This window comes from Drosophila suzukii, chromosome 3 (assembly GCF_043229965.1).
Source record: "Drosophila suzukii chromosome 3, CBGP_Dsuzu_IsoJpt1.0, whole genome shotgun sequence".
Classification (NCBI taxonomy): Eukaryota; Metazoa; Arthropoda; class Insecta; order Diptera; family Drosophilidae; genus Drosophila; species Drosophila suzukii.
The window spans coordinates 65607403-65621302 of NC_092082.1; the positions used below are offsets into that span (position 1 = coordinate 65607403).

General features: G+C 39.0%; 2 protein-coding genes and 1 long non-coding RNA gene across 3 annotated transcripts; 1 reads left to right on the forward strand and 2 right to left on the reverse strand.

Moving 5' to 3' along the window:
* Positions 1-1783: 1783 nt before the first annotated feature.
* alpha-Est9 (alpha-Esterase-9) lies at positions 1784-13869 on the reverse strand. Its single transcript, XM_017079977.4, has 5 exons — positions 13287-13869; positions 5419-5731; positions 5130-5280; positions 4331-5067; positions 1784-3476 (listed from the first exon to the last, which is right to left on the reverse strand). The coding sequence occupies exons 1-5, from the start codon at positions 13328-13330 to the stop codon at positions 3012-3014; spliced, it is 1710 nt and encodes a 569-aa protein (XP_016935466.2). The 5' UTR covers positions 13331-13869; the 3' UTR covers positions 1784-3011.
* Positions 5730-8872, forward strand: LOC139353299 (uncharacterized). The gene is made up of 2 exons (XR_011604505.1): positions 5730-6135; positions 8360-8872. It is a non-coding gene; the product is annotated as an uncharacterized lncRNA (long non-coding RNA).
* Positions 9471-10921, reverse strand: Mics1 (Mitochondrial morphology and cristae structure 1). Its single transcript, XM_017079978.4, has 2 exons — positions 9642-10921; positions 9471-9583 (listed from the first exon to the last, which is right to left on the reverse strand). The coding sequence occupies exons 1-2, from the start codon at positions 10730-10732 to the stop codon at positions 9574-9576; spliced, it is 1101 nt and encodes a 366-aa protein (XP_016935467.3). The 5' UTR covers positions 10733-10921; the 3' UTR covers positions 9471-9573.
* Positions 13870-13900: the final 31 nt, after the last annotated feature.

The following is a 13900-nucleotide window of genomic DNA, read 5'->3' on the forward strand; positions in this document are numbered from 1 at the left end:
CTGATTCACATCTGTTGGCACAATCACCGGCATTAACTCGACCAGATCAAACAAATTTTGATTAAATTGCTTTGACATTCACTTTGAAATATTATACAATTATTAGAGCTAATTACCGCAACGAACCAAATGCGAAGAATAAAGGTTCCAATTAGCAAGGAATTAGTCACGCTGTATTTGATCTCGCGATTTGTATTAGGTATTAAGTTTTCGCATCAACGCATTTGCGATAATTTGTAGATATTTCGTCAGTCCGATAACTCACATGAGGGCCAGTCTTAAATTTGTGACGCGACTTATGATTCCGATGGGTAGTTTTATGGACGTGATAATGAAAATGCAGCCACATGTTGATATTACTATTGAAGAGAATGTTGCCAATTTTGGACGAACTTTCCATCATTCCTGAATACCAATTCGGATTCAGGAGAGGTCATGGGACCCCTGAGCAATGTCGAAGGGTCATTAATGATGTAGTATCTGCATTTGAAAACAAAAAATACTGCACAGCTGCATTCCTTGATGTTCAACAAGCGTTCGATCGAGTCTGGCACAATGGCTTATTGTACAAGATAAAGAAATGGCTACCTGCTCCGTACTTCTTATTGATCAAGTCGTATCTGACTAAAAGATGCTTTTACGTGCAACAGAAAAACGACACATCAACACTTTTCCTCATCAACGCAGGCGTCCCACAAGGAAGCGTTTTGGGACCAATTCTCTACACCCTATATACGGCCGACATGCCAGTTACAAATAACTGCACTGTTGCAACATATGCTGATGATACAGCCGTTCTGGCCACAAGCAGATCCAGAATTGAAGCTTCTGAACTCCTGCAGTGTGAGCTAAGCCTAATTGAAGACTGGTTTCTTAGATGGAAAATTAGAATCAACTCCCTCAAATCCGTCCAAATAACTTTTTCGTTAAGACAAGGTAACTGCCCAAATGTTACACTTAACGGCTCACCAATTCCACAAAGTAACTGTGTGAAGTATCTCGGCTTGCATCTCGACCGCAGATTAACATGGAAAAACCACATTAAAGCAAAATGCCAGCAGCTCAGACTTAAAACACTAAAAATGTCCTGGTTGATAAGTCGAAAATCGGAAACCACTTTGGAAAACAAAATTCGCCTCTACAAATCCATACTGAAGCCTGTTTGGACCTACGCTATACAGCTCTGGGGAACTGCTAGCAACTCAAATATTGAGATACTTCAGCGTTACCAATCAAAAACTTTGCGACAAATTGTCAATGCTCCTTTCTACGTATCCAATGCAAATATTCATAAAGATCTTAATATTCCAACCATAAAAGAAGAAATAAATAAAACTAGTAAGAAATATATCGACAGACTTCACAACCACGAAAATAATTTAGCCTTAAGTCTAGTAGACAACAGTTTAACAGTAAGAAGACTGAAAAGATATCATATTCTCGATCTCCCTCATAGATAAATTCAACAAACAGGAAAGATGTTATATATAATAGCAGGGCTCACTGGAAAACTGCTATTTCTGTTAATTTAATATAAATTATACAATTTATTTATTGTTTAAACAAACAGATTGTAAATAAAAATAAAGATAAAAAAAAAAAAAAAAAACATGTTGATATTGCTGATTTCATTAGTGCTTGGTTTTAATACTTACTGCTTTATAAAATGCCAGTTGGTTAAGACTTGCAGCACATTTGTATTCAAGATGTGGCTAAAGTGTCTCAGTTCTGTCAAAAATACCAAGTACTTTCTCATTTTAATTGTGTTAATACTATTTCAAAGCACTTTTTTAATCTTTTATTTCTTTGTTTTAAAATACAAAGGAATTATTTTTTTATAAAATATGGATTTATACATTTTCAAATTTCATAGATTATTTGCATCACAAGACTTTGAAGCTTTTCGACAATAAATTTGTAGTTCCAACATACTCGAATACATAGAGAATTCTTAGGTAAACTACTTTTTGCCGGCTGACTTAAATCGTTATCTTCTTGTGGACATTCATAAACGACTTCATATAAATAGGTTTTGTTTGTTTTCTTTTCATATTCTATAAACAATGTAAAACTTGGACAGGTTTTTTGCTTGTTCAAATATAACATTTTACCAAAAACAACCTATGCATACAAAAGGTAAATATCTAAAAAGACTTAGGCTACGAATATAAAGAAATTTATTATGGTTAACTAGTTGTCTCAGTTAAATTTAGACTTATTGAAACACAAATGGAAATTTCCTTGTTGTAAATATGTGCGTGCGTTTGGTAATGGAAGAAAAAAGAATGGAACTCTTAACTTAGGTTTGTGCTGAGGACTTAAAACAATCTTGAAATTGAATTGTATAAAATACAGTTGATATTAGTTGGCTTTTTAAAGTTATCAGCGAGTCTTAAAGGAACGTTAAAAATAAGTTCTTTGCTCAGATTCCTTGGCTGTCTTGATTAGTTTGGTTTAGTTGGTTTGGTAGTTTCTCAAAGAAGGTACTTCAGTTGCGACTTGTTTCACACTTATAGGTTATGAGTCATAACTATATACAAACAGCCTGCTTAAACTACAGATTCGATCCGATAAGATATAGACAGAAACGGATGAACTTTAACACACATATAATTCTTCTTGTTAACAAACTTAACAACAGTAAACTCTCTTGTTTTCGGGACTTAAGCTACGCTTTGCATTGTTTCAAACAGAGCCTTCAACGTAAAGCTTTCGGGATCATAAATGGTTAGGGTGGGTTTACTTTAAATGGATACCAAAAATATTTAATAATCTAAGGTCATTTTTACCACATTTGTACATAAAACGGTGGTCTTTTATCGGGGATATGGTCTCTTCATTATAGAAAAACTAAGATTTGCTTGTAGAAAATATCTTAGATTGAAAATATTACATTCAGTTATTTCTTTAATTATTATAATATTGAAGCCCCATTATTCTTGGTCTCCAAATATGACCCACCCTCGTACAAGTAAAGCTAAATATCTAGTCTAGGTGGATTCTGCACATCCCTAAAGCAATTCGTCGCGTCGGAAGAAGCTCTCCCAGACCATCAACTTCTTAAGATCGGGCACGTCGATCACCTTCAGCTCGTCGGATATGTTAAGGCACTTCAGCTGGTGTTTCTCGACGGAATCCAGATCGACGGGCTGCCACAGGTCCTCCTGTTCCGGATCGAAGTTGGGGTTTCCGCAGGCCGCGAAGTGCGTCCACAGGCCCACTAGCCGCTCGATGCACTTGTACTCCCGCGTGTGGTTCTTCAGCTTCCTCGCCAGCGAGTTGTAGAACAAGTAGGACAGGTCGTCGCCGTGGCAGGTGCCGCGCACCTTCTTGCCACAGCTGAGGATGCGCAGGTGGTTGAAGTGCTTCGAGTCGAAATCGAAGCGGTACAGGTACGTCGGCGCACTGCGGGCGTACTGCAGGCGGGACAATACTGTGCGGTAGATGGGGAACCAGAAGTACTCGTGGGAGACCATCTGAAAATGTAGAAAAAAGACCTAGCTTTAGAATTTGTTTTCAACTAAAAAAAGGATGTGTGTTGTTATAAAGTCGCTTGTTAGGTTGGTATACAATATTATCCGACGCCTGACCTCAAAAATGTCTCACTAAGAACAGCAGTTTGCTAAGCCTGGATAAATTTTATTTATTTACTTTTATTTTTTAATATAAGTTTTGGTACACTTTGAAATATATTTACCATTTTTCCACTTCCACATTGTTCCCAATAAATTTATTGCATTTAGGTAAAATATTCTTCCATAAATAAATAAATTCAAAATTCTCTAAAATCATATTTACTTAAAGACTCAGCAATTAAAATGTACATTTAATCGGAGCTTATCACTTTTAATTGAACTTTACTTTAACCATTTCCAAAACCTTCTTGTGTTTTTAAAATATAAGAAAAATATGAATATTTCAGTTTGTTGAAGCTTATCGCTTCAAAAATATTTTTTATCTATAATTGGAATTATTTTGCTGCAATTTACTTGAAGTTTATAAGTGTTAATTGTTAATTGTTAAATTGTTTTGGGAACCATTTTGGGTTTCCCCAAAAATATATTTTTATTTTATCGGAGCTTATCACTTTAAAAAATTTTAAATGTATATTTGCAGTTATTTTGCTGTCGGTACTTGCATTTATATTTGATTCATACCGTTACTTAAACTTTACTCAAACAATTTCAAAAATCATCTTGGTTTTTCCTAATTTAAAACATATGACTAATTTTGTACTGCAGTGACTAAATAATTCCTTAAGCAACAAAATAAGAGCTTATGTTACTTCTTGAAATTAATAAATGGTGATGAGAACATCCAAAATTTTTACCTGAAGATATTCATGCAGGGTTTCCAGACTCGGGGTCTTATCGCCGTAGTAGCACTGTCTCAGCTGATCGCCGTACTCCCGGCACAGGGCACTCTCCCTGTCCATGTTCAGTTCGATGGGCACCACGAACCGGCAGTCGTCCAACTCATTTAGACACTTGGGATTCGTTTTGGTCTCGGTGTACAAGAGTAGTCCCTCGTTGGAAACGCCTCCGAGGATCAGTGGGATGCTGTTGCTCCAGGCGGTTCGCATCATTTCGATGGGCTTAGTGGGCACCACACAGTGGCTGGTTACATAAGGTTCTATCACGGGTCCAAATGAGAAGCCAATTCGCTCCTTCTTCTCCTCGTCGATGCACAGTTCTCCATTGGCCTTGATGATGTCGGATCCCTTGGCGTTATTCAGAAACTCCCACACATCTCGGGTGTTATTTTCACCCGTATAACCCGCCTGAACGGCCAATCGATAGGGCCAATTTCTCTGAGGAGTCACTGCCCAGGGGGAAAGCGTGTTTCCCGACATGCAGATGGCCTTGTGGAAAAGTCCGCGCGTCTGCTCTGTGATCATCATGTAGTGGACCGATGCACTTCCCGCACTGTCCCCAAATATAGTAATATTTGAGGAATCACCTCCGAAACGGGAGCAGTTAGCCTTGACCCATCGGAGGGCCAGCACTTGATCCTTGAGACCCGCATTGCCTGGAACATCGAGCTCGGGATCGTCGAGGCACAGAAACCCTAGGATGTTTCCATAATATATAAATATATTGTTGTTGTTTTTAGCTTTAAATGTTTCTTACCTAGTGGTCCCAGTCTATAGTTGATGGAAATAACCACAACATCTTCCCGCAGCAAGTAATCTGGACTGTAACACTCCCGGGAGGCCTCGCCAAACTGAAAGCCACCGCCATAGATCCAGACCATCACAGGCATTGGTTTGGTGGGATATAACTGGGAAGAAATTTAATAAATAATAAATTTAAAGTTCCATAAAGGTTTATTTTAATAAAAATAGTTTTACGTAACCACCTTAATTATTAATCTTTATTCTTATAATGGAAAAACCTTCTATAACTTCACTTCACTCACATTCTTTGTGTAGACATTGAGGTAGAGGCAGTCCTCGGAGCCATCGGTCATCTCGAACACGAAGTGCTTCTGGAGGGGCTTGGGTCCCTGGGAGGTGCAGCTCCTGACCTCCGTCCAGACCTCCGGGGGCTGAGGGGCCTTGTAGCGCAGCTCGCCCACCGGTGGCTTGGCGAAGGGGATCCGCTCGAAACTGAAGTAGGATTGGCCGTAGATGGACTTCCTCTTCACGCCCTTGATGGGTCCGTAGGTGGTGCTGACGACAGTCTTTTCGCTGGTTCTGTAGCGACGTTGTTGGACCTTAAAATCCACCATTCTGGAAGGGAAAGAGACCGGAGTGAGCTTGGGGGTTTTCACAATATATTTCCCGATTTCCACCAATAGATCTAAGCCTAATCAGCGAGAAAGGGAATTTGCGGCCATTAATCAGGTACAATAAACGACGTCAGCTCTGACGATATTGATGGGAGCGTCTTTTCCGCTTAGTGTTCTGCTGATAAGGTTAATTTTTTATCAGCTCGTGGCTGACGGGCCAGGTGTGCCCATTTATTAGGCCCGCGACTCTCCACGATTCGTATTAAATCAGTTTGCATTATTTTGTTATTCTTTCTGGCTTTGATTTTTTGTTTTCCGCTTATTTATTTTGAGTAGCGTTCAAACAAAATCTGACGCGCCCTGGTATCAAAAGATAAACAAACCGCTAGCCAAACAAATTTTCGGGTAATTTTTCGAGTTGTGTAAGTCCTTCAACTTGAGTGTAGGAATTCAAGGGTAGAGGCCATTGAAATTCAAAAGTGATCTAGACTTTTAGCAAGCACTCACAACTGGGTTACGTGTTTATAGATTCTGTACATTTTGTACTTAAAAGTGAAGCAGTTTTATTTCGGGAAACTATTAACCCATAATTCCAACGGTGCCGCGTTTAAAAAGATAAGAGCATACGCGAAATAAGTCGTTTTGAGTGCAGGAATTCAAGGCAAAGGCCATTGAAATTCGAAAGTGTATTAAACCTTTTTGGCTCGGCATTCCGCATTTTGGCAATTGTTTACAGACGTTGTACTTTAAAAATAGAATGAGGTGCTATGTTTTCAGCAAACTAATAACCCAAGTAGTCAGAGGTGCAATTTTTAATTGTCTAAATAAAGACATCAAGGTTGCCTGATAAGGTGTTCGGGACATTCATAGATTTAGTGCCCAAAAAATAATTTCATAAGTGCGCATATATGAACATTTCTTCCCGTATAGAAGCCCAATTTTTGATCACCATGAGGCGTTTGTTTATCGGTTGCCATAATGTTCAAGTCATGTATACAAAATTAAACCATTTCTGTCATTGTTTCCAATTTTCGATTGAATGATGTAAGGGACCATAGTTTGTGAGCTCACCCGGCGATAGGAACGTGCTTCAACTTTTAATTAATGCCTACGTCAGTCCCTATTTGTCATATGCAGAAGAGATAAAACAAAAACCTGGCTATATCTAAGAGATCTGTCCCACTCTTTGTACTGTTCGCGTTGCCGCTGTTTGCAAATGTCATGAGCAGCTGAAGAAACCCCAAGGCGGCGAAAATATATCAAAATTTTTGTTTATTAATAGCCGGAACGAGCTGTTGCCCATTTTTCGACCGAGATGGAAGCCAAAGTCCCAACGCATGATGTGAATAATACATCCGGAGCAATTTGGCAGCGACTGTCTGAAAATGCGGCCTTGAACTTAGCCATGGAAATTGTTATGGCGAAGGAGCGCTTAAGCTAATGGTTGGCACCTATAAAAATAGGGAAAGTCAATATAAATAATGTTTATGACGGGTCTGCCCTAGCTATAAAAACGGTGTCCTAATGCCGGGTTTGCGTGTACCAAGGTCATTTCTCTATTAAAGGACCTCAAACGCACCCTAACTCGACGGACTGACCACTGAGCAATTTTTAAAATGTTTAAAGCTCATGGAACCCGCATATTTCACTTTGTCCATGGTTAATTTCATTTTTATTTGGCGAAAAGCAAACAAAGTACAAATAGTGCAGATAGTAAAATTTAATGTGCTCTCATTTTGTGCTGCTTAAAATTTGATTTTGTTTTTCTGTTCCGTTGCTTCCGCTAAGAATGTATCTGCTAAACGATCTTGGGTGTCACAACTGATTTATGTGTTATTTTTGGCCACTGCAGCGATAAATTTAAAGCAAAATAAACAAGAAAGTTCTGCTTACACTAAGATGGAAAATATTCAGCTGCTTATTAGCAACAAGTGACGACAGCAGACCCAAAAAAGCCTCAAAGGAATTCCACAAATTGCAAAGCAAATAAACTTCACTTTAAAAAAATTATACACAAACAGAATTTAATTGAAACGTATAAAACGAACGATAATATATTATTTCAATATGTTGCCTAAAGCATACATAAACAAAAAAAATATTTGCATTTAAATAAATTCAATATATATACAAGTAAATGTTTTTTGAACATATTTATTACTTGTGGACATATCACTTATATTATAGGTAGTATATACTTTTAATAAAACAAGTGGAACAATGAGGACTTGCAAACCTGAAATTTAGATCACCTTATCTATAGAGCAGTAGGAATATTTTTAACACCGCTCTGATCTTGTGTTGTGTTTTTATGCACTCGGGGGAGCGATAAGCCCGACTTATGTCACATATGATTCAATTAATTTCCCATACACATCCGTAATCTTCCCGGTTGCGCGTTATCAGCTAGACGTAGGACAAATCCGGCACGCGATAGAAGGAAATGTGAGACCTCCATAATCTAAGGCAACATCAAATATTGTCTGACCAACTGACTGCCAGACAGTCATGGTCATGTTAGTTTCTTGAAAAAGATGACAGCACACGAATATTATAATTAGTGCTCACATAAAAGTGGATACATTAAACAGCAAGAATTTAATTTCAGTCTCAAAATGGCCATAAAAAGTTGGCCTCTATTTCTAGACATTTTACATGGGACTTTCGATGACCTTGGCAAGGCTGCAAAAGCTCGATTTGCGGACTGCAGAATGAAAGCTTCTGCGCCATGAATGAACCGGTTGAGAAGAAGGCCAAAAGCCTACAGAAGGACAGAGCTTCGGGAGAAAGGGAGGGTCTATCTACAGGTCCAGGAGCCATCCGAAGGATGTGTGGGCTGTCAATTAAATGTAAACAACATATAAAAATGTCCAAGGATAAAATGAATGAACTAAAATATTTCTGTCTTACAATTTAATATAAGTAATGTGGACCAGAATATATGGCTTGCTATAGATAGAGTTTAAAACATATAAGTAATACTTGCAGCAACCATCCAATCACATTCAGTAAATAGACTTCAGCAGGTTATGTGACCACAACTCAGCACAAATTTAATACGATTTTGTTATAATTTAATCGTCAAAAGCTGACTTTATTAACCCTAATGCGGTAAATATATTTAATAAACAACTTAAACCGATTTGCGTGTATTAATTTAATGAAAAATGCGCTAAAATTTGAACTCATTCATTGAACAATCCTTATACTACATAGCACCATATACATTTATCAGAATGCTTGCTCTTCTCGCGGCAATTCTTTCATTCTTTATTCATTTAAAAAACTGTTTTCGCCGTACAAAAGCTTTTGGGAAAAAAAATAATAGAGAAAAAGAAATTGCGGCAAAATTAAATGAAATTGACAAGCCGACAAGAGTGTTGGTGTGTGTGGGCGGTAGATAGAAGGCGAGCACGAACGGCCAGCGACAGAATTTCACATACTGACAGACGAATTTTTATGCCGCGGTTATACACGACGTATGCGCAATGTCAGAAATAAAGCATGCGGAACAAAAGAACGCTGAAAATCGCAGAAATCTTGAAACAACACATTTCTTGAGATGGAAAAAGCAGCTGACCACAGAGAATTCATTGTTTTTCGTAATCAATACGGATTTAAAAGGAAAACTGAGTTGGGAATTTCGTGTTTAGTTTAATCCGCTGTTCTATGCTGTCCACCATTAATGCGATTCATTATAGTATTAAATATTTTCGATACCTTGAAAACCATTAAATGACTAAAGCTTATTTAGTTTAAGTTTAATGCTCTCACAAATGACCAATCCAATGAAGTTGCTATTAAGATATTTATAAATCAATTATTGGGTTCCCGTTTAGCCCGTTATTGTTTTCTAAATATGATGAAATCAATTATTTGCTTTCTTTGTCCGAAGAGTCAAGAATAATTACTTTCGCTTTTGGTCACCCGCCAAAATAATTGCGATGCGGATAAAGATGTTCAGGGCATCCATGTATATGGCCAGGGCATGATTAATGGGATCGTACAGCGAGCTACTGTACTGGGGATGCAGCTCCGCCGACTTTACGATCCTCTGGGTGTCGTACAGAAGAAATCCGCTGAACAGGATCAGTCCGCCGTACAGGGACATGCTGGCCAGCCCTGCCCCAACCGCAGTGGTAGGCGGTAGCCACATGGAGGCCAGTGAGGAGGCGAAGACCACGCCCAGTCCGATGGCCAGGGGTCCGCCCATGTTGAGGAACTTTTCACTCGGGGCACATGCGGCCACCGTGGACAGAGCACCCACGATTCCGCCGGTGTAGAGAAGGGCTTTGGTCAAGATGGGTCCACCCAGGAGGCACATGGGCGCCAGGACCGCCCCCAAAACGGCACAGTGGACGAGCCAGGCCAGCTGCTTGGCCCCGAATCCTGGCTGATAGTCGATGCCCTGGGCAACAGCCCCACTGAGCATCACCAGTCCCAGGGTAACCAATGAGGCAATCCACCCGGAACGCATCATCAGGGACATCATGGCGTCCGACTGGAAAATGGCAACGGACGATGCGGCTGTAACCCCGCAGGAGGCTCCAAAATAGGCGTAGGTGGCATGGATACGATCCCTCACATACTGGGGCCAGACCACAGAGTGATCGTAGATACTGGGCTGCTTCGAAAGACCCAATCCATAGTAGCACAGACCCACGAGGCCCATCAAGGCTGCCCCTGCAGCAGCTCCTTTGCCCATGGAGTAGGCATTTTCACTAGGAGGCCCCATCATTCGGTCCTTGAGAGAGGGTCCCTTGGTTCGACTCTCCAAGTGGGAACGACCGCGATCCCTCGACTCCCTGGAGTACTTTCTCATCCCAACTTCCTGTATATCCCTCTTGGGCATTCCGGATTTCCCTTGCGCTAAGGTAGGCATCCTCCTGGGGTTACTCGTGATCTGGGACTGGGTGGAGCTCCAAAGACGGGGTCCTCCTGTCTGGCCCAAAAGGCGCAGAGATCGCCCTGGCAGCAAATGGGTTAAACGGGCCAATAGCATTTCGATTTGGTTTAGTTGTTGCTCTTTTTTCCAAAAAATCTTTAATATAATTTTTAATGAAATGTGCTGTCTAACATCAGTAGGATATGGATGAAAAAAGCCCTATGGTTGTGTGTTTCAAAGACCTAGGTTCTAAGTGAACAATTTAGCAAACAAATTTTGAGACGAGACTAACCAAAAATGGCTAATAGATGTATTTCCAAAAGGCAACTAGTTTAGAATTTTAAGGTGTATACAAAATTATAAATGCTAAATATTTGTTTACTTGTTTCTGTATTTATTATTTTATTACCTATCATTATGTGCTTATCAGTTGTTGTTGACTGACAATTAAAAGGGAATCACTTAAAAAAAGACCGCCATACCGCTTTAAACGAGATCAATCTCGCGAAAACGAGATGGGAACTCAGAGAATTGGCAAGAGATATTTTTATACCTCATAAAGACATTTTTGCACGTGCCCAAAGACGCACTACAAATTCCCAGCGAAGATTGTCTGTAATTGAAGGTTAATTGGCTGGCTAGCGATGAGTTTGCTGTATCAATTGATCAAACCAATGACTAAAATTGATTTCAGGCAATAAATATCAAATTGGAATTGACCAAATTTCAATTTCAAATACTTAAAGGCAAGCCATTTATTGAATGCAAGTTGAAAATACATTGTATGTGAATTGACAATTTATATGTGCCGAATCGATTGAAAGTGTGCTGTGTGTATCTTTCGACAAAATACAACGATTTAAGTATGCAAATGAATGCAAAGTTAAAACATATAAAAAATTGCTTGTGATATGACGTCATTATACTGCAAAAATATACAAGGCATATCAATGGAAGCATTTTTTAAATAAATACAGTCAAATGAATGCTGTTTTATATTTGAACAAAAAACTACGTTAAGCAACAGTATCGCTTACCAAAATAAAAAGCAAGCTTTTTGAATAATAGACTAGCAATATCAGAGAAAAATTAAAAACCATATCAGGCCTGACATCCCATTTGCTACAATTCATCTTTGCGGCGATTGAAATTCAATGAAATCATCAAATGAAGGGGCCCGAAATGAAACCAGTTAGCCACCGAACCAAGCTGATCTCATTCAGCAACATTCCCATTCTTTGCCAAATGCCAAACACTTTTTTGCACACCAGCCGAAAAATGTGAGTCAGCCTCTGATAGGCTTACTACGGCTTACACAATACTATAATTTACATACATCCCGCAGACATCTGGGAGCGGGTTGGTGGAGAATTCTAGTTTGCTACCTAATTATCTGCGCAGTTTAAGTGTCGGCAAAAAGGCCCACAGACAAAAGACGGAGCGAAAGACCCCAACCAAACACAATCAACTCATATAATGGCGGCTGCCCTCTGGCTATAGCACCGGTGCCAGAGTGTTTGTGGGTATCTATGATTGCTCATAATAGAGACTAACTACAATTTCGAAGAATCTATAAAAGGAAAAAGGGGAATTCCGGCTCAAGGGAGCCATAAGGAACCACCTGCGTGATAGAAAGAAGCTAAAATGTTGAATCTTAGGTCATAGCTTGGTAACTATTAGTTATTAATTAGGTATCTGTTAAAATGTTTTAAGCTAAATTTCAAATGAATAAAAAAATCCAACATAATTACTAACGAACAAAGACTTTTCTTTTTTTCTGAAATTTTAATAAGTTACAAGAGTTATACTCTTAAAAATGTGTTTGTTATATTTTATAAACCGTATATTTTAATCAGATCAAATATTTATTATATCAAAAACAGTTTTTAAAATGTAATATCTACCTTTAAATGGATCATTTCTAGTTACGCAGTTTTAATATTCATTTTTTAAGGGAAATTTTGGTAAATGATTGGTATCTTTTCTATGAAAACACCAGTACCTTTACCATCACTCTTCACCTGTGTCCTGTTTGTTGTTGTTTACTCGTACATAATTAAATATGTATGCGTGTTTTCCCCAAGGATAGGCAGTCCCTGGGGCAGGACATTGTAAACAGCTGCTCTGCCGAGGCAATTTCGTTGCTCCCAGCTGCGTAAAATTCGTAATACAGAAAAAACATAAAAAATTGTGTTTACCGAGCATAAATATTCTCACAGGGATTGACGTAAACCATTTTTTGTTTTTCCAAGGAAAGTTCTGGTTGGTATGGGAAATATTTTTATCGGCAAGAGACTTATTCAGAACTTGCAGCTGACCCTAGTTTGTTGTTCAGTACATCACGGCATAAATCATAAGTGTGTCAGTTACGACTTGCACAAGCCTTTTATATAGCCCGTGGGTTTTGGAGGTGTGCAGTTTAATTATATAGTTTGCTTCAGTTGGGATGACACAATGCGCTGATGTCATGTGCCTTGTATAATTGGAACGATTTTCATTCGACTCTTAGCAAAGCGAATTAAATGATTTAAAAGGCTTTATAAATAAAACTGTATGGCCTAGCCAAGTAAGGAACCCTCTAATAAAGGCGCTTGTTGATTAATTGCAGGGCACTTTATTGCTCAGTTCTGTTAAATCAAATATACAATAGTACGTTATAGTGTCAACTTACTTGAGTCCAATTTTGATCTGATCAAATGCAGCCATGGAAGACATGTTGTTATCTTTCTGCTTGGTATTTTCGGCTCGATTTCAGTTAACAAATTAACACCCGCTGCTCAAAAGCAGCCAAAATTAGCTTCGCTGGTTGTTAGTAAACTTTAAAAATTGTTTTGGGGTTTCGTGGGTGCTTAGATAAATATTTAAAAAAGGTTTCTATAAAAATTGTTTTGATTTTGGGCCTAACGCGAGTTGAGGAACTGCCAGCTGTTCGATGGCCTTGCAAGGACTGCGTATATCAACAAAAACGGAGCTTTTATGTCCTGCGCACAAACACACGCACACGCGTCGAAAACCACGCTGGAAAATCGGAACGCAGGATGCGAAAAATTCCGGACTTAACGCTAAATCACATAACTTTGCTCGAGTCGCGGAATTAACTTTAGCGAGTCGGTTCGCTCACTATTGTTGCCCGATGTCTATCTTGTATATAGTTTGTGGCTTTTGTGGGCAACGGATGGTATTGTATTGTTATATATAGTTTGGCATTTGTTGCCGTTACGCGTCCGCTTGGCGTGAAGGCAGCTCGTCAAATGGCCGCAAAGCACAAAAAGTTCTAAGCGTGTC

Coding starts and splice junctions, on each gene's coding strand:
- Mics1 (XM_017079978.4), bottom strand. CDS start 10,732: ATGCTATTGGCCCGTTTAACCCATTTGCTGCCAGGGCGATCTCTGCGC.
- alpha-Est9 (XM_017079977.4), bottom strand. CDS start 13,330: ATGTCTTCCATGGCTGCATTTGATCAGATCAAAATTGGACTCAA. Junction 5,281..5,418: donor TCAATGTCTACACAAAGAAT/GTGAGTGAAGTG, acceptor ATTTCTTCCCAG/TTATATCCCACCAAACCAAT. Junction 3,477..4,330: donor CCCTGCATGAATATCTTCAG/GTAAAAATTTTG, acceptor CTACATTTTCAG/ATGGTCTCCCACGAGTACTT.